The sequence below is a fragment of the Nyctibius grandis genome, chromosome 3 (assembly GCF_013368605.1).
Source record: "Nyctibius grandis isolate bNycGra1 chromosome 3, bNycGra1.pri, whole genome shotgun sequence".
Classification (NCBI taxonomy): domain Eukaryota; kingdom Metazoa; phylum Chordata; class Aves; order Nyctibiiformes; family Nyctibiidae; genus Nyctibius; species Nyctibius grandis.
This window is the reverse complement of record NC_090660.1, coordinates 65,388,402-65,409,824: the sequence shown is the minus strand read 5'-3', so window position 1 is coordinate 65,409,824 and position 21,423 is coordinate 65,388,402. Positions and strand designations below refer to the sequence as shown.

Below are 21,423 nucleotides of genomic sequence, written 5' to 3'. Positions count from 1 at the left end.
TAGCAAAGATGATAGAGAGTGGCCTAGCAATGACTTCCGCCAGCTCCCTCAGCACCCGCGGGTGCATCCCATCAGGGCCCATAGATTTATGGATGTCCAGATTGCTTAATTGGTCCCTGACCCAGCCCTCATCTACCAAGACAGATTCCTCCTCTATCCTGACTTCTTCTGGGGCCGCAGGGGTCCGGGGCTCCTCAGGACAGCCTCCAGCAGTATAGACAGAGGCAAAGAAGGCATTCAGTAACTCCGCCTTCTTTTTATCCTCTGTCTCCAGGGCCCCCACCTCATTCATCAGTGGGCCTACATTGCCTCTAGTGTTGGCTTTACCTGCAATGTATTTGAAGAAGCCCTTTCTGTTGTCCTTGACCTCTTGCAAGGTTTAATTCCAAGGAGGCCTTAGCTTTCCTAGTTGCCTCCCTACATCCTCTGACAACAGACTTATATTCCTCCCAAGTGGCCAGCCCCTCCTTCCATGATCTGTACACCCTCTTCTCCCACTTGAGTTTGCCCAGCAGTTCCCTGTTTAACCATACAGGTCTCCTGCTACCCTTCCTTGACTTCCTACTTGTTGGGATGCTCTGATCTTGAGCTCGGAAGAAGCAGTCCTTGAATGCTAACCAAGTATCTTGGGCCCCCTTACCTTCTAGTACCCTGTCCCATGGGATTTCCCCTAGCAATTGCTTGAAAAGGCCAAAGTTGGCCCTCCTGAAGTCCAGGGTTTTGATTCTGCTAGCTATTCTGTTCCTGCCACATGAGATCCTGAACTCTACCATCTCATGGTCACTACAACCAAGGCTGCCCTCAACCTTCACCTCTTCAACCAGATCCTCCTTGTTAGTGAGGATAAGATGCAGCAATGCTCCTCTCCTAGTTGGCTCATCCACCATTTGCATCAGAAAGTTATCATCAATGCACTGGAGGAACCTCCTGGACTGAGGATGGCTGGCTGAGTAGGCCTCCCAGCAAATATCAGGGTAGTTGAAATCCCCCATGACAACCAGGCCCTGTAATTGCGAGACTGCTCTCAGCTGCCTGTAGAAGGCCTCATCACCCTCCTCATCCTGATCCGGTGGCCTGTAATAGACACCCACAACAGTATCACCCCTGCCAGCCTGCCCCTTAATTCGCACCCACAAACTCTCAACTCGCTCCTGCTCCGCCCCTGGACAGAACTCAATACATTCTAGCTGCTCACTCACATAAAGAGCAACTCCACCACCTCTCCTTAGTGGCCTGTCTTTCCTGAACAGGACATAGCCATCCATGACCACATTCCAGTCATGCGAGGTGTCCCACCAAGTCTCTGTGATTGCCACTAAATCATAGCCCCCCGACCGAACACAGATTTCCAGCTCCTCCTGTTTATTCCCCATGCTGCGCGCATTGGTGTACAGGCATTTCAGGGAGCGAGCTGAGCACACCGATTTCACCCCAGGGGGATGGGAGGCCTCCTGGTCTACCTCAACACTAGAGCACTGCCCCAGTGGTGCAAGCCCAGCTACTACCCCATCCCCCTTCGAATCTAGTTTAAAGCTCTCCGAATGAGCCCTGCTAATTCCTGTCCCAGAACCCTTTTGCCCCTACGACATAAACCTTTCCCATGTATTACGGTCACGCCTGGTGTCTTATAAAACCAGCCATTATCAAAGAACCCAAAGCCCTGCCTGTAGCACCAGTCTCGTAGCCAGGCATTTATAGAGAGAATCCTACTATTCCATCCCACGTCATCACCTGAAAATGGAAGGAGGGAGGAGAAAACAACTTGTGCCCCAGACTCTTTCACCAACCGTCCTAGGGCCTTGTAGTCTTTCTTCATCCCCCTCAGACTACGGGATGCAGCTTCTTCCCCACCTGTCTGGAAGATCAGCAGGGGGTAGTAGTCTGTGGCCTTCACCAGGTTGGGGAGTTTCCTGGTGATATCCCTGATTCGGGCTCCAGGCAGGCTGCAGACCTCTCTGTGATGGGGGTCAGCTCTGCCTATTGGGCCCTCAGTTCCCTTTAGGAAGGAGTCTGCAACCACTAACAGTTGCTAACAAGGTAATTGTAAATCAGGCCAGTGTTAAATTAAATTGAAACTGTATGAATGGTCATCAGAATCAATTTACACCAGTCACACTCAGAGTGATTGTTCTTAGATGCTGAAGGATATACGGTGATGGAAAAATATGCATTGTTCAGGGCTTTGGTTAACATGTTTGCTTTTTTCCTCACAGTACAGTGCTGTGGATACAAATCCTTTATCTGTGTATATTATGCAGCCCATCTGGAACAAAATTATTAAGGTAAGAATTTTATTTAATAGAAATATCACATGGTAATGTAAGAATTAAATACAGAATGTATTTTCATTTAAAAATATGTATTGATTAATGAAGCTGAAATTAAAACACTTTTATACAAGAAAACAAATGCTACAGGATATACAGCTATATTTAAGATGAGTATGTTTGGATTTTCATTATGTTTCATTAAACAGCTTTGCAGACATTGAAGGGTTTACTTAGTACAAATTATTTTTGTGCAGCATATGCTGCCTAACAACAGCATGGCTTTATCTGTGTGCTGTGCACATGATTTTATGCAAGTGCTGTCTCATTTTCTCCCAAGGGTACTTGCTCAAGGGAGCTAGGCATTTCACTAAGAAGCTGAAAATGAGAGCTGTTACCATGATCACTGTAACGATTGGAAGATGGCATCTCTTGAATGCATTATGATCTGCAGTTTTTAAAAATAGAACCGCTCACAATTTGTTTTGCTGTTGTTGGCAAAAAAAAAAGGCTGTATCTCAAATGAACTTTATTGATCTCCAAGGAAGCAATGACTTCTGCATCTGCCTCTTTAGAGGAAATCTTTATATTGAAGCAGACTTGAAAACAAACCTTTATACAAACAAAAAAGGATGTACGTGGTCAGAGTGCTGTTGGTCTGCCATCTTTGGGTTCTCTAATTCAAGTATTGCTTATGCTTCATATAGCAGGAAAATCATAATCTCTCGTTCATAACCTCAATGTAATTTCATGAAAGTGTTTGTATGGCCTAACTTAAGAATAAAAAACCAACCTGAACATGGTATGAGAGAAAGGCAATTCAAAGATGTGAAACTGAATTCAATAATTCAGTTCAGAAACTCTGTTTTCATTCCCATCATAATATTGAGGAAAACAATGAGGCAGAAAAGCCCCCCCATCACTCTGGAGTCTGGCATGGGAGATGAGCAGAGGCTTTACTGTGCCCTTGCACTTTGGTTTAGGAGATCCATGGGTATTCATCTGCTATCAGATTGAAGGGAGATTATCAGTGAAAAACTTCCTTTGGAGGTAAGTTCCTCTAACGGTTGCAGGGTTTTCCCAGAAGAAAAGTAACATTCTTGACTGTCCCCATGTAGCATAGGGTGAAAGATCCTATAAAAAATGTAACCTCTTTAGATTTTTTCACCTCCTTAAATTTTAGGTGAGCATATTTTTGTTCACTTCTTGCTGGAGGAGAACCCAAACCAGAGCACAGGACTGAAAAGCTGTTTCAAAAGCTGGGAGATCTGAGTACAGAACCGAAGACCGGAGTGGGTGCTATCTGTACTTTGGCATTTGGTTTGGTTTGAGCCCTGAAGATACAGCAATAAATGTTCTGCTTTGCTTCCTGGTGCAAGAGTGTTACGGGATAATTCTCAGTGATATATCGCAAGGATTTAAAGGGAAGTTGTATTCCTCTCAGCTTTTGTAGAAGTAGTCATTCTAACGTTAACAAGATACTGCCAGGTCAAATGGGAGTCCTGCAGAGGAGCTGGGAATGCACAGCTGCAGAGGTGAAAGCAGTATGTAATGGAGATTGCACTAGAGTCATCTTAGTTGCTCCTAGAGATAAAAATGAGAACTGAGGTAGCACCAAACTTGTTGGCCAAAATTCAACTGCTTGTAAAATTGTAGGAATGGAAGTTGCTAGAATGGTTTTGTTCCTGGCTAGATGCTGAAACCAGGTGTGGCAGTAGCTGTTGTCCCAAACTCAGTCCAAGAAAATTCTGCTCATCTGTTCACCAAAAAATACTTTTTTTCTCTTGAAGTGTAAGTAAAATAGTGGTATCATAATAAAAGTGATCAAGTCTTATTTTAGAAGCAGAAGCTTTGAATGCATTTACTCGTCATTGATTTTTTTGTAGCTTGTACCTGTTGTAAGCATTATAACTCAGGTATAAGTGTGCTCTAGACTATAATATTCTGTGATCTAGAAAGTAATATTGAATTTACATTTTACAATATATCATCTTATTTCTATTTAGATAGAACAGTGCATTGCAATAAGGAGATATAGTAAAGCTGGGATAATTTTTTAAGAAGAAGAAACATTACATCTAGTATGTTCATTCAAAATTGGGCAATACAAGTGTGCTTCTTGATGACTGGAGAAGCAATTTCTCTCAGTTCAGACATCCTAATACATCCATTTGCAGATATGAATCAATTATCTTTTAGTTTCTAATCTGGTGAAAACAAATATTCCACAGGGACTATTTTTACCAGATTCTAGAGGAGTTAAAAAATCTAAAATTCACGGAGCCAAGCAAAAAAAAACAAAACAAAACAAAACAAAAAACAAACAATGAGAACAGAGCCTTGGGATTTGGGTCTGGCTTTTCGTATGTCAATTTAGTCCTAATTGCAACACAAGTTTCTCTGTATTCTATAATACAGAATTCGTGGGAAGATGTGTTTCCTGTGGTATAAGACACTATCATTCATTGTAAGATGTTTTTCCTATGTTATGAGAAATTAAGAAGAGCCTGACATTAGAGAAGATGTGGGAATTTATGTGCTGGGATGTTGACATATGTAAGAACTGAAAATATTTGTCATAACCCAGATCATTTACCTGTGACGGGGATCCTAGGAAAGCAAAGAATTTGTGCAATTAAGTTAGAAATTTGCCTGGAAATCCTGAGCATTGCCTTCCTCTCTTTCCTCTTCTGAGGACATCTTTCTTATGTACTGTATCACGTGCCTGTGTCAGTTTGAGTGTGATTTTTGGACGTATGTGCTTCAGAAACGTGTTGAATCTGGTGCTAAAGCAGAAAGTGAAGGGTAACTTTTCATGCCTGGGTTCTATAATGAGAATGAAATACCCTGATACGCTCCTGTCCATGTCAGCTTTTCCACGTTGTATGAAACTATAGTAACACCTATATGAAACTACAGAGTAACAATTAACTTTCTCTACATGTTATTTAACATGATTATGCAACTATAGGTATTTCATATCTAATTAATTCAATGCTCCATCCTTTTGCCTTTAATTAAGATTTGTATTTTCTAATAAAGCATGATCATATGCTCTCTGACAGATAATGGATAGTGTTACTTAGCTACTACACGAACTGAATATTCCTCGTCTATTTGTATTCATGAGAAATCACATTTATGCAGGTCAATGAGAGGAAAAGGAGGAAATACACTGGGATACACAGGTGTATGCCAGCTTCACTGAAGCCAATTAACCCCCCCGTGGTCTCAATTGACTTAGTTAAGGAATATTTCGTGTTTGAGCAGAGCTTTATATAAATATGTGTACTTTACCGTTTGTTATCCAAATAGTTGATATATTAAAACATTTGCTGTTTGTGTTAAGGCTTTTAGCGTGAATGGCTGTAGACCCGTTAAAACAGAAATCAGTTAGTATTTTGTGGAACTAAAAGTTTTTTAAAAGGTTCAAGCATACAATGGTTTTGCCAGAGATCAGGCATGATTCTCCCCAGTGGCACCTCCAGTTGTACTAATCGTGTAGCGCATTGATGCATAAGACTTCTACTTAATTAGATAATAAAGATTGCAATGTATCCTTCTATAGGATACTAATAAATTCAGACTGTATTTTTCCAACATGTGTAAGAAGTTAATCTTTAGCACCCTGCAATTTTTGAATTGTGAAATAGGGTGATGGTAGTGTAGTGCCAATCAAAAGAAGAAAGGGCATTAAATATAACAAAAGGGATTTTGCAACTGGAATACCTTCCAAATACCTAGACAGATTAAGTTCAGTAAGGATCAAGAGTGTGCTTAGGGGTTTGACTGCAGGAGAGGCTGTTTTCCTGAGGATACATCTCCTGTAACTGTTTTTCATGGTGTGTTTACTAGCCAAAGGGATTGCAAGTATAGCAACATGCTTTGATGATTTCCTCCTTAAAATACATGATGTTAGCACAAAAGTGGGTTAAAATAATGTCTTCAAGTTTGCACTGTGTACGCATGAATTATTTCCTGTAATAACTTAATAATGACATTGTGACTATTTAGAATGATGAACCTAATTAGAAAGCAGACATTTATGGTGCCCCACTTTATTTAATAGTCAACAATTATTATGAATCATACAGGAGAAATAGTTTTTAAACAATACGTTGGATAGCATCTGTATATGCATGTAAACAGTTCATCCACAGGTTGTCTTAACGCACTATTTTGATCTATGTTTTAGATTAAAAGAGACCAATGTAGAATTTCTTCAGCATCTGTCCTTATTTCATGTAAGGTCATAGGCATCAGGTAAATTCCACAGCAGGCGATTCATACCAAGCCTCCATCTTACAAGTTTTCTGCATCCCCAGGTAGCAAAATTAGGAGATGTGCCGCTTTCGCTGCATACTGAGGGTGCAGTCAATGTAAGAAGAGGGGACCGTGCAGTGAAGGGTTCCTCCTTAGGTGTTCTCCTAAAAGAGCTTCAGGGAATATTTGCTGGCACTTGTTCTTAGGGATTTAGAATTGGGCTTTTGAAGACTCAGAAAGATAGATACATTAACATTTTTTATTGTAGCTGTATGTATTCCATGATGTATTTTAAATACTGTAAGAGCTGACATACAGTATTTTAAAATTAATGATAAAATCCTGGTCATAAGGAAACCACAAAAGGATTTAATATTTTTCCCAATGTTATTAAAGAGAACAGCTAAGAAATGTAATTGAAAAATATTCAGGAATTTTCATCTGATTTTTGAAAGTTTACACTGTACGTTATCAGTTGCACAGTTTCTCCTGAATATTGTTAATTGTTCTATAGTGGAAAAAGAGGATCTAATCAGGATAATTAATCAGTCCAAGCATTCCAATTTTTCCTGTAGTACTAGGATAGAGGAAATGTAAAAATGTATATAAATTAATATGTATTCATCCGTCTGTCCATCTAGCTAGTCCAAAGAAATGAAAACATTTGATTTCAAAACTATTATTAGTATCCGAAATTATTTAACTTCTTTTTCTTTAATATTGTTTTGTAATGTTTTATAATGTCAAAGTACTTTACATACATTTTCAGTCCTTAGACCCTCCAAAGAATTTTATTATAAGCTTCCAATATTTTTATATTTTAAATATATTGATACTGTGTTTGAGTGACGGTAGTAGTTGATACTTAGTATTTCTGCAAATGTATTCTAAAAATCGTGCGGAAAGTTGGGTATGCTATTTCAGAAAATATTTTGGAGAAACTGTGTTACTTGGGAAGAGTGTTACCAGAAAGGATTCCTGTTGCAGTGTAAGGAATACCTTAAAGCCACTGGGGATGAATAGCGGAGAATGGTTAATGGGACAAAGAATTAGAGGCTTAGATGAAGCGGGAGAGTCCTTTTCAGCACTCTACAAAGTAAAATGAATTAATGGAGTGTTTATGGATAAAGAGGGAGACCCTGCAGAAAGTTACTGTCTAGAGAAGTAGGGAGCTGCTTATAACAGGGAGATCTTATGAATCTAAAAGAGTAATGTATTCAGTGTCTGATTTTGTTGATGTTTGGAGTTGGAAGTTACTGACGTATTTTAGAAAAGGAAATTTCCTTGTTCTAGTGTGGGAATAGAATGCTTAAAAAAACCTGCCCTGTGAATGCTGAATTACCACACTGGGGTGCTGCAGTCTTTCAGTCGTGATATACAAAATCAGGAGAAGCTTTTCTTGGTGGCTGGGAAAATACAGATGGTGTATAAAGTATGAAATATGACATTTTAAAATGACATTTTTACTGCAGTCACAAAGAAATGGAAACTGTATTTTCATTTGAAAATAGGAAAATATGCACAAATCTGAACATTGCTGATGTCATATACAGACTTGTCCTTTCCTGATAAAAATATAAAATATTCAATTAAAATAGGACTTGTAATTTGAAATATGTTTTTTTTATAGAGGGTTTTTTCTTTCTTTTTTTAACAGATAGTGCCTTTGTGGATTGCTCCCAACCTGTTAACCTTCTCTGGATTTGTCATGATTTTAGTTAATTATTTTCTAGTATCTTTTTATGACTGGGACTACACTGCCTCAGGTAAATATCCTCACGTTGTAATTTTTCAGAATTACAGAGCTGCTTATGTCATACTTCTGAATGATACAGGGAGGTATCAGATACCTGAATCTTCCACTCATTCCCTTAATGAGGCTTCTTGTCCATATAGGAGGATCTGACCTCACACAGGGCATTATAAATGTAGGTCATTTTATGGGAAAAGCTTATTTAATTTCATCCCTAAATACGGATTTCAGCATGTGCTGCTTGTAGTCTATGATAATATCTCATTTTATTTAAAGTGTATGACAGGATTTAAATACACAGCCAAAAAACACCCTAATGTCCTTCATAAAATTTTCATTGGTTTCACATTTCCTAATACCTAAATCCATGCCTGAATGAGTTAATTCCTTTTTCATTATTCCATACCCCCTCATTCGAGACTGCTTCTAGACAAGGAAGAAATAGTTTTTAAAAAAATGTCTCTTGAAATTATGACTTTCAAAATCCAAATACACATTTGCTCCTCACGGCAGACCAAGTCAAAAGCTTTTTGGAACTGATTGCTCCTGAGCATAGGACATGTTCAGTTCTGGACTTCTCAGACCAGCTGTCGGAGCCTACATTAAGTAGTAAGCATCTCCCAGGTGATTAATATATACAAAGCTTTGCTTTTCTTTAAACTAGACAATTTGGAGAAGACTTAACGCTTTTATTTCCTGAAACAATTACATTTGGGTTTTTTTTGCTACCTCTAATTCCTTATGCCTGTGGTTAGATTCAGGAGGTACCCTTTGGCGTGAGCTGTTTGTACACTTATGACAACAATCCTAGAAGCAGGTATACTTGTTAGCAGGTTTGGTTCAAAAATAATCCTGTATGAGCATTAAGTTTTCAGGACCAGCATATTATGTAGTTATCTGGCCTTATCCTTAAACACTTGGTTTTTTATCAGTGCGGCTGATATTTACTGAGTTCTGTAATGAAAGAACATCCAGCACAGATCTTTTAATGGGATAATTTTATCATGACACATTTCCAGTAGATACACATTGAACCTGAAGACATTTGAAATGGTGATTAAGTCTGTTAGAGTTGAGATTTTTGTGTGCAAGCGTATTCTGATTTCACACAAGAGCAGTGCTCATCATTTCTCATCTGATTGAAAACGTTCATGCGACCTAATGAGTCTTTTGAGTATCGTATATCACTCCCATACCTAGGATCAGAAATAAAAGACTTAATTTCCTGGACAGCTGGTTTTCATTCTACAGTTTGAAAATTTGCAGCTAGGAGTCAGGAATTGCCATCTTTTCTTTCAGAGTGGCAAGATGAGGTCTTGAGAGAAAGGTGGTCAGGGCACTGCTTTAGGTGCTGGTATCTTCCCTTCAGCAAGGACACGTCTCTGTGTGCAGATATCCCCTGTGTTCGGTGCCAAATGCCAGAACCCTGAGGGGGCTTTGCATATATATGGTTGTTCCTAGTGCTGGTAGAGTCCTTATTGGATTATGTTTAAGTTAAACAGAACGCTCTTTGGAAAAAGGGTTGATTTCTTTAAAAGAGCAACAATACCCTTGGGTTATTGCGATCAGCAGAGCAATAACAGAACCCTGGGTTCTGCCCAATTCAGCTTTCTTTTCCAGATTCATTTCCTTTTTTCCAGGAAAAAAAGAGTGCTAATATCTATTGTAGCCTAAAGACAAAAATTTCATGTTCAGATCTGTATGCTAAAAGTCCTATCCAAAACCCGCGGTGGTGCTAATCAGAATGATCATACTTGAAAACTACATTTTTTCCTATTTAGATATTACATAAACATTAACTAATTTGTTGATGGGTAGTCTTTCCATGACCTGTGAAAATTTTTGCCTAGTTACTAGCATTATTTTGTGCAATACTAGAGTCATTTCAGTACCAAAAAACCTCTCCCTTGTCTTCTCTCCTTTACGGTATAAAAGTATTCAAGCCTGCTCATTGCTTCTTTGGTAGAGCTCACTGATGACCTAAGTTGGCTGAAGATGAAAAACAAATATTTCAATCTGTTTGATGTAGTGGGCTGATCAGTGGCAGCGTGTTCATATGTATATGCATATCTGGGTGGATTTCTTTGATGTTAACCACTGTTACGCTGACTTACTACACACTTTATTTCAGGTACCAGTCCTGGACTTGTTCCCACCTGGGTGTGGCTGTTGAGTGCTTTTACCACCTTTTGTGCTTACGCTTTAGGTAAAGTACAATGAAATAATTTACGCGTCTGATGTCTTCATATAGTTTTATCTACTAGCTCACAAGTGCTGATATTGAGATGAAGAGGCATTGTGGATCAGTTATGGATCTCTCTCCAAAACTGTTCTCTGAGATTAAAAAAAAACGCACCAAAAAACATCCATAAGACTTAAAAAACCCATAGAACAGAATTTTAAATTATATATTAGAGGTTCTATGACTGTTGCTCTTATCTCTCTTGAAAGTTCAAATTGTTTTAGAGGAACAATGGAAATCATTCCACAGCAGCGTTCATTGCTGTTGGGTTTCATGAAAATTTTTGTCCCCCAATGACGATGTTCTGCAAAGCTCCCTGACACTTGCAGTAGCAGAGGATACTTTCAAAGATGGGGAAAATAAAGAGCAAAGCAGAGAAAAAGGAAAATGAGTGTAGCATCGTGTTTTAACCTGTTAGGCACTTCAGTGCTTATGGCGTGTGTCAGGAGAGATGGTATGAACGTGGTGCCAGGCCTGATCATCTTATGGAGATTAAGTTGTTTTTTTTCTTTCCTGTTGCTGTTTTTTTCTCCTAACACCTATACCTCATTTTCAGTTTCATATTGCATTTCTACTTTTTGTATCCTATCATGACTGTATTTTTAGGCACATTGCATCTTGCTGTGTAGTGGTGTGAAGACATAGACCTGAGCTGATGCAGATCTAGGAGTGAGATCCACATTAGTATGGCTTTCTTGCTTTCTCTTCCAAAGCTAACTCACTCCAAACTAGTCTCTCCACAATGTGTTGCAACAGAACTAATTTTTTGGGTGGACTCAAGGTGGCATATTTACATGGACTGCACTGTGCTGTGTAAATGTACCCTCTCTTTTGGAGCTGGTTCTTACAAGGCCCTGCATTGCAGAGTGTAGCCATACATTTGTGTGCCATACTTAAGATACCCCGGCTAGATATAAATGCGTTCTAGATGTGCACTGCAGTGTTGTGCAAAGATGCTGCCCCTTCTGGTATCAGACTCATGCATGTAGAGACATCCTGAGTAACCTGGGTGTATCCCCTTGTGCAGACATCTCCCTCTGCATTGTCAGTGCCTTGCCATTTCCATTCAAGTGGCGTGTTTGTGCCAGAATTATTTTATTCATAATTTCTTTGTATTTGTACTGTAAAAATCATTGGGACAACCATTCCTTGAAGATGATTACCAGTCAGATTTCCCTAACAGCTCTCTGTAATCATTAGCAGAAGCAGCAGTTTCTTTTGTGAAAACCATTCTTATGTAATTGTAGGGAGTTTAATGAAGTGGCTATTGTTTCATAAATAGGAATTACATATTGGAGCTGTTAGCATACGACACCCCAGAAAGCTCATTGGAAATTCAGCTTCTGAGATTCTTAATGTAGATGTTATTTGCCAGTGAGGCCTATAGTTCCTAATACTTGGAAGACAAGGAATATGACGTTCACAGTCAAAACTATAATGAACTGATGTATATGTAGATTTTTGTGTCTGCTGTCCAAGCCACTTCATGAAATATTTAGTCTCAGATTTAATTCTGCATGGCCAAAGTTTTCACTTTGGAAGACTGCAAAGAGCCATAATAACTAACCAAATATGCAGCTTTAATCTCTCTCAGCTTCTTTTTAATGACACAGTTACTCTCTCCAGATTCCCTCGCATGCTGCTCTTTTCCCCCTCTTTCTTAAGGTCGTTTGGTAGTTTTTCCTTTTGCATAAAGTGGAATGCTCTTTGCTGTTGTTTTGAGTTCCACTATTTAAAAGTTATATAAACTTTAATAAAACTGAAATTTTATGAACCTTCATGAGACAAAATCATAATATAAGAATTCTAAAGCAGTGGAAGTGTGGGATGGCGTATGTCCACTATTGAACATACACCATTGTTGGTGTGAATGATTTCAAACTGAAACCTAAAACAGAAAATATTTTCAGTCTATTAAAAAGCTGGTGAAACCACAAGGAAAACGTGGGTAAAGATTTGTGGAAATCCAGTTTTATGTATATGTTATACAGTTCCTGTATTTTTCCCCATGTCCATTATAATTAGAAGTACTGTATTTCGTGACACCATTATAAGCCTAACTCTCTGTAGTAAAACGTTCCTACAAAACAAAACCCACTCTTTCACTGATGTACGTATTTTAGTATCTGATGTGAATACTATTTTGTGACAACGTAAAATGATTTTTGAACGGACCAATCTTCTATCATTCTCGTAAAAAAAATATTACCCCTGTAACTGAATTCTCTCTGATTTGAGATAGATGTTCTTGAAATACGAAAGACCATATACTGTTTAGGGATGTTTACATACCTATTTGCTAGTTAAGTTTCAGAAGCATACTAAAATATACTAAAGAATTTCTGCATTTATAACAACATTACTCAAGTAACCTCAAGCTTACACATACATTTTTCTTTCTGCACTTTTCAGTAAGATGCTGACAATTCAATGGCAATGTTGATGGAGAGAGAATGTGGGTCTAGAAGGGGGCAAGCCATATTTGAAATCCTCTATGAGATCTTTTAATTTTTAGAGCTGTGAGAACTGTCTCAAGAGATTTGTATTTGAGCAGAGGATATCTCACAGCTGTTTAGGTATTACAATAGGGAGATAGTCTAAAATCTGTACAAAATGAAATCCCATGTTTTCCTGGTTTAGATCCCTGAAGTATATTTACATTGAACAAAACTCAGAGTACTGCCAAATAATCTGGAGAAGCAAGTAGCATATGATCTATAGCAGCTGTGGAATCTTTGGTCTCACTCTGCTGAGTTGTATCTCTGGTCAGTTTTGGATCACTAATGCTATCAATAGCTAATAGTTGTTAGCTATAATACCTTCCAAGTAACATTAAAAAGAAAAAAATCTTCATGTTATTTTGAGATTCAGTGTAACAATACGTAATCTGTAAGGTTTGTTCTGTGTACTTTTTCCCAAGAGGTTCATCCTGCACATTTATACTTAACTTTAAGAAGAAATATTTCTATTTCTCACCAGCACAGTCTCAGAGAAGAGACTAAGGGTATGGTTTGACAATACAACTAAGGTTACAGCTGCTAGACCCCCTTCCTCCTTCTGCCTGCATTCACTGCCCCTCCCTTGTGCCATCTCCCTTGCTTTTTGTACCATTCACAGTGCCAATTCTGTTCAGTGACCCAGAAGAAAATGTAATGTTTGCTGTCTTTCCACCAGCTGAGCAGGCTGCAGGTCTTGCCCTGTTCAACAGCAGTGAACTCTCAGATTGACTCAAACAGTATTGTCCAACTGCATCCTCAGAGTGAGATCCAGTACAGTGTTTGGGCATCTTTCAAGCACTTAAGTATTAAAAGTGATCAACACATAACCCACTTCAACAGTAAGGTATTCTTAGAATCATAGAATCATTTAGGTTGGAAAAGACCTTTAAGATCATCGAGTCCAACTGTTCACCCAGCACTGCCAAATCCACCACTAAACCATGTCCCTAGAGCACCACGTCTACAGGTCTTTTAAATACCTCCAGGGATGGTGACTCAACCACTTACCTGGGCAGCCTGTTCCAATGCTTGACAACCCTTTAGGTGAAGAAATTTTCCTGATATCCAATCTAAACCTCCCCTGGCACAACTTGAGGCTGTTTCCTCTCATCCTATCACTTGTTATCTGGGAGAAGAAACTAACGCCTGCCTCACTACAGCCTCCTTTCAGGTAGTTGTAGACAGCGATAAGGTCTCCCCTGAGCCTCCTTTTCTCAAGACTAAACAATCCCAGTTCCCTCATAAGAGATGTGCTCTAGACCCTTCACCAGCCTTGTTGCCCTTCTTTGGACTCGCTCCAGCACCTCAATGTCTTTCTTGTAGTGAGGGCCCCAAAACTGAACACAGTATTCGAGATGCAGTGTACAGGGGGACAATCACTTCCCTCATCCTACTGGCCACACTATTTCTGATACAAGCCAGGATGCTGCTGGCCTTCTTGGCCACCTGGGCACACTGCCGGCTCTTGTATCCTAAGATTTCAACTGAAAGGCTCCTTAAAATATCTTATGTAGGCACACACACAAATAAATTTTGTGAAATTTGCTCCTTGAGGCTGCCATGTAACTGTTAGTCATTGAGGCATTTAGCATCAGGCAACCTAAATGCCTCAGTGAATCTACCCCACAAGCGATCTGAAGTCTCAGAGGGTCCACAACACCAATGGACAGGTGAGAAGCCCTATGGACACTTATCAGCACTTTCATTGAGAATCCGATTGCAGGGACTGACATAAAAGTGTTTAAAGACCACTGGGGACAAGTAATTATGAATGTCTTTCTAAAGCTTGTAAGGAAGGTGGCATTTAGTATAAGAGCTGAGGTGAGGACAGAAAAATTACTTGATAGCTGAGGTAAATATTTTTTTGTAAGCAATGCTAACATGTTGGTATTGAAGGGACTCTTGGGCTTCAGTTTGCTGTCTTTGGTGTATTTTTCCCGTATGTTATATACAGCAGCAGTGAAGTGTATGTAAAGAAAGTTATTCCTTTTGTTGTGCTCTAATTCTTTCTTTCTTTTCCTTTCCCAATCCTTCTAGACTCCATAGATGGGAAACATGCTCGAAGGACTCAGTCCAGTACTCCTCTGGGAGAATTATTTGACCATGGGCTGGATAGCTGGGCTACCTCCATTTTCGTGCTTTCTTTTTTTTCTGTCTGTTCCCGTGACAATGGGAAGACTGGAGTTTCTGTATATACAATGTATATGTATTTAAGCATTGTCTTGTTTAACTTTATGTGTTCACACTGGGAGAAATATAACACAGGAGTTCTTTTTCTTCCTTGGGGATATGATATAAGCCAAGTGGTAAGTATTTATCATTCCTGTTTTGGTTTTATTTTTTTAACTATGTTAGTGTTTTCATAATATTAGAGAAATAGAAAAATAGAGCTCAAGGCAAATGTATTTGGCTAAGATTTTGAACGTGAAATAGCATAACCCTAAAAGTAATGCAGAAATATTTCCTGCATTTTCAAAGAAGGGATGCTCTCGAGCAAATTGTCAGCATCAGAGATTCATTGCCTTGTAAGAAAAAAAGGCTTGCAGCAAGCCTAGCAGTGAGATAGTGCCCATGAGAATGTCATTTAACTGCATTTGATTTGCGGTATTAACAAAAATTGTTACTCTATCTGAAGCCATAAGCAATTTTCCCACCAACACTAGGTTCTGAGGCACGATGTGAATTAGTCCAAATAGTATTCATTAATAGTAATTATGCAGTTATACAGTACTAGACCTTCTCAATTCTACCACCTCTTACATTGAATGTGGTAATGGATATAGCATCGTACCTATATAGTGAGCATTAACTGTTGTCAAGTGAGTTTTACCTTTGAAAAAAAGTCAAAGTCATACCATTAGAGGTTTCCTCTCTGGGAATGGCGTTCAATAATGTGAATTATGTATCAGCCCACAGCCAGTCCCCAGCTGAGTTCTTGACTGGCTTACAGCCCTACCTTGAGGTGGACCTCTTCAGAAACCTGACCAGGACACCACGGTGAGTGGTGGCCTCAGTGCACAAATGAGTAGCAGCAGTAACAAGCTCATTTGCACTGCCAAGAGCCCAGCGCTAGGATTTCTGGGCTGACTTATCTATTTCTTAGCTAGCCAGGCTCTTGCAGCCTGAAGAGCACAGTCCCAGTCTTCTGAGCTTCCTGTCACAGGCATGAGATGAAAGGTACACCAAATATACATAATTGAAAATAAGTTTGACAAATATTCAAATATGTGTTTTAGTGGAAATACAGTATTTGAATTAATGACTGCAGATGTATTGATGTAAACATAATCAGAATCCAATGGTTTGAGAACAACTCAGAGATGGTGGTCCAGCTGTGGTGCATCTGTTTTGTCCCCTAGAAAACAGGTTCTGGGAGAAGAAGTTGGCTCAGAACTAAGACATTAGGCAGCCAGCTGGTCTACAAGTTTCAGCTATGTCTGTGTAAGGCTTCTTACTGAGGTTCTTCCATCAGGAGAGGAATAACTATGTTCAAACCAATTTCACTTGTTGCTCAGATGATCACTTTAGCTATACATGTGAAGAATGTTTAGAAAGCTCTTTTGCATTGCTACAGCATCCGAACTGTATTAGTGGCTAAATATGGGAGTGGGTATCAACTAGCGGAGCAGTACTGTTAACTCCGTCAGTGCCTTTTAGTGACCTATGCCTCTGTCACTGCTCTCCCATCTGGGAAATAATACTAATAACATTTCCCTGCCTGACAGATTTGTGGTGAGGCTGAATTTCAGTAAAGTCTGTAAACTGCTTTGATTAACTTGGATGCAAGGTGATAACAAGTGCTATTTCCTGTTCCCCTCTGATGCTGAATTGCTGTCCTGCATGCTTGCTTTCTACTAACTTCTGTGATGATTTGCCTACAGTCAAAATGATAAGCATATAAACGTAAGGATGTTTTGATGCTACATAGTACAATCATCAACAGTGGTGGAAGACTGTACTATTGAAATGTCTGTATGTCAATTTTTCCATCTGCAAAAGTTAGCTTTTGTGGTAGTGATTGCCTGTGAACAAAGACAAGACTGGATTTGTAGATCAAGCAAGTATTTTTTCCATTAGTCCAAGCTACATTTCATGCACACCAGAAAGCACATAATGTATTTTTTTCCAGCTGTACTAGCTAGTCTAGTAAAAGATCTTAATTCCCCTACAAACACTGCCTTGCTCTTGTTTTGTAAACCCATTCAGCAAATTTTGTATGATGTGTGCACTGTTAAAGGTAGCTCTTCAGCTACTTGAAGGAGAGGAAACTGAGGACATTAGCAAATGTCTGATGATGAGTAAGAAAGATAATGTTCCCCTTGCTGGTCTTCCTCCACCGCTTCTCTGCCAGATATTCCCACAGTCACATTCAGAGGCAGAGAGGGTGGAAGCACTCGCAAGCTGCTTTCAGACTAATTCCCAGCATTTAGTTCACTATTTCCTCTGTGGTGTTCCTAGCTGGATTGCTGCATGAATGTCCTGTCTTCAATAATTTCACTGACAACATGATGCTATTGCTTTGGCATGTCAGACATTCAGGTGGTCTAGTCCCCTGCTTCTGCTTTTAAAATTGATGGTAGCCAGGAACTTTGGACTTCATTATCAATACAAAGCTCAGGAAATACAGTAATTAGTATAAGTGTGCAAATAGATAACTGTTGACCTTAATGAAAGCTTACTGGGCATGTAGCTCCCAGGACACTGCTGCTGAGTCAGCTCTGCTGTATATAAACACAGACAGCCCACTCGCTGGCTCTGTGTTAACTGTGGTGTAAAAAGAGCTGCTGTTCCTCATGAAAAAATACCTCATTATAAATAGAGAAATTTGTGGGACTTATGTAGATCACATCTTTCTGCGACTTGATGACTCGTCAGAATTGGTAACCTAATTGTGCTAGCTGGGCTCTAATTGGCACTCCAATTAGCTTTGATTGCAGCAGACAGCCATTTATAGGGAACTGTAGTGTGTAAACTTGAAAAATGGCTGTAAAGTGTCTGAGAGATGCTTGGTCAGAGGACTGTTATATTTGTGGATCCAGAGTCAAGGAGGAGGCATCTACAACAGTGAAAACTGTTGACAGAAAACTGACTACAACAGTGAAAACCCCATCCTCCCTCCAGCACAAGGAGCCATCTTCTGCTGGCTGCTCTGTGGACAGAAAAAGATGCAGGGAGAGGAACCTCTTTACACCGTATAATCTAGACAATGTTTGTGCACTTTCAAGTAAGCACAAGCCCGCAAAAGTTATGGGCTGAACTGAAGGCTGAAAAAGAAAACCCTTGCTATGTTCTTGGATACATCCCGTCATAAGCCCAACCAAAGAAAGCTAATACTTGCAAATTAAGTTTCTTGGAGAAGAAAAAGACAGAGCTTTCCTGAGAAATTAAAATATCATGCTTTCTGCCATGTGTTAATTTTCACAGATGTCCTCTGGATTGTTTAAAAACCTGTTTTTCTCCTGAAAATTTTTAGTATTCCCTTAATGAAGTACTCCCCTAATCCTGCTGTTGCTTTTTATAAGCCACTGCAGTTGAGTTCATAGTAGGGGAACAAAATGTTAATTTTTCCTTAATATGATGTAGCGGTACCTCTGCTTACATCGGTGCTGCCTTAAGTGTAACAGGGAGGTGCCCTTTATATTCTTGAACAAAAGTTTAAGAGCTGCGTGAGAGCTGGAGTGACCTAGACGATTCCACACTCCTTCCCCTCACTCTGCCCAGCCACAAGGACAAGCTGGAAAAAAGCACAAAAGCACAAGTAGCAAGTGTGAAAGGCAACAGGCAGCTCTCTCTGGCCCTGCCCTAGCCCTCTAAGGAGAGGATGACCAGAAATCCTATATACAGTCATGCCTGCAGGTGTGGATGCTTGGACCATAAGCCCCAGGTTTTCGGTTTGAGATGCTTTCCCAGGTGGTTCTGCGTGATGGCTTTGGATGGTCCTACCTAGGCTCTCAGGAAGAACACTCTGCTTGCCTTGGAACTCCACATAAATGAAGTATGTGATGCAGGTAGCAACTTAAACATTGTAGAACTTACTTTTCTCCTTCCCTTCAGTCAAAACAGGGGAAGAGGTTTTTTGGGTGTCACATACCAGCTTTTCTTTTGAGAAGCAGTTTACAAAACTCATGCTGAAATATGTTTCATATGACTTTTTCCTGGGAAGCACTGTGGCAGCCAATGTTTCAGAAACTGGCAGAGAAATCCTGAGCAATGCAAGTGCACATCACATCTTTAAAAAACTTACATCTCTTCTCAGGGGGAAAAAAAGTCTGTATTAAAAAGAAAAATGAAGATGCAAATGTGTCATTCTTTGGTCATGTTATCAGGATTCAGAATTTTTTTTATTGTCGTTAAAAAGATACCAACATTCAGAGTTTTTCTAAGAAAATTTGAAATGCCTGTGGAAAGCACAGCCTGTCTTGTGATGAAATAATATTGATTATTATTTTGTTCCAAAGGTAAGAGCACACTGGAACTGTTGAAGTAAAAGAACTGATAGCAGTGTGGAAGCAGTGCTGGCCAGGCCATGGTGTCTGCTCCAGCTGCCTCCCGACACATCTAGAAACCAAACTCAATACTTGGTTACTGGAGGAAAACTCCATAGTGTATCCATGTGGAATTTAAACAGAAGAGCCAGTGGTGTGCAGGCACTTTCTGAAGCAGATTGCTTCATTCTTAACCACTCGGTTATGATTCTACTCAAACCTTTCTTGGTTAATTAATCTTCCATGCGCCTTTAGCTGTTTACCTGTCACCTACTGCATATCTAAACGCAAAATGACCTTTTTAAGACGTATAAAAAACTATTTTTATAGGCTAAATTTACGACCTTTATTTATTGAAAGAAAAAATACTGAGAAAAAAATTTAAATAGAAAAATTACACATCATGCTAAAGCTAACTCCTATTGAAATCACTTGTGTGAGATCATTAGTTCTTACTTTTTTAAGCAAGTGTCACATTTATTTTCAGAGGAAAAAAGTAACCTTGTATTTTAAATGACTTTGCTCTCTAGATGTTCTGTTTGAGCACTGTGTTAATGGAAAATATTTCAACACATGAACAATTAATGCTATTGGAATATGCTAGTGAAATGGAATATTACAGTAAAATTAATGTCATTTTTTGTGGAATCATAAAGAATTTAAAAGCATAGCCAGTATATTTTTAAAAATAGATGAGAAAATGTTTGATATTTTTTCCCATGTAGTACAACATACAGCATACTGAATGTGCCTGTGTGTAAAATAGAAGTGGTAAATCATTAGGGAGAAAAAAACTATATGTACACACACACACACAATCATCTAGACTATTTTGGTCACAAAGCTTACACCTGCAGTAGTGGAAAGACATGAAAGATATGGTGATTTTAAAAAATCAAATACTTTATAGAACAGTTAAAAGGCTGGAAGCTAGGAGATTTTCAGGAGTTATACTGCCTTATAGTTATATAGAATTTTCCCAATGCCACATTAAAGAACTGATTTTACAGAGGGACAAAGGTGGCTATGTTGCTGTGATTTACAAAATTGTGACAAGATAGGGAGCCACTGCTTGGAAGCCAGCTGTCCTGCTGTTCAGCCATATCAAAGGGCCTACAAATTAGCACCATGTATTTACAGATTTTTGTCTGCATAAGTACTCCTCCTCCTCCTAGATAAGGCCTTGACAAGCCAAAAATTTTCCTGGTCAGATGCTGCTGTGAGTTGGAATCCAAGATTGTATACATCTGACACTGACTTGATATATAGTCCTTGCTTGTGTTATTTAATTTGGACTTCTCATTTTACCAAAGGTTCAATTATTTTACTTGCTAAAGACTACATTTATAACGGAAAAGTACTAAAGCTGATTGATGCCAGAGAGATAAGTAAAAAACCTGGCCAACTTTTCTGAAGTAGACTTATTCAGTTGTACTTAGGAACACTGCTTTACATTTTTTTTTTTTTTTACCAGCACTGCCTTTAAAAACAGTTTGTACAGGTGGTTAACATAGTTAGCTTTTGTCTAATAATTTTGACAATCTTTAATTTTTGCTGATATAGCTTAGATCAAGGGACACAGCCATTTTCTTGTCCTTCCAGCTTCCTAAAGGAGGTCTTTGAGACTGCCTCAGTGAAGTCAAAGTTACGAGTCCTTAAAAAACAATACACCAAAACTTTGAAGCCAAAGGGTGTTTTTTCATACACAACATCTGTTAAATAAGAGGCAATCTCAACCTGTGAGTGCTGCATCACCAAATCCCAGGGCAGGGGCTTCCCCCGAGAGAGCCCATTGCACCGGCACTCCTGTTCCTAGAGGTGTGCTGACATCTGACAGGGATACTCATGACTTCACTGCCAGAAGTACTGACTGTAATAACGGATAATATTGAAGTTCCTCTTTTATCACTTGCCA

General features: G+C 39.2%; 1 protein-coding gene across 1 annotated transcript in view; it reads left to right on the top strand.

Moving 5' to 3' along the window:
- The window catches only part of LOC137661593 (ethanolaminephosphotransferase 1-like), a 63,332-nt gene that overhangs the window by 18,193 nt on the left and 23,716 nt on the right, over nucleotides 1-21,423 (top strand). The window contains exons 2-5 of the mRNA XM_068397199.1: nucleotides 2,214-2,282; nucleotides 8,188-8,296; nucleotides 10,415-10,489; nucleotides 15,061-15,329. Coding sequence (XP_068253300.1) covers nucleotides 2,214-2,282; nucleotides 8,188-8,296; nucleotides 10,415-10,489; nucleotides 15,061-15,329 — 522 coding nt within the window. The remainder of the gene's footprint in view (nucleotides 1-2,213; nucleotides 2,283-8,187; nucleotides 8,297-10,414; nucleotides 10,490-15,060; nucleotides 15,330-21,423) is intronic.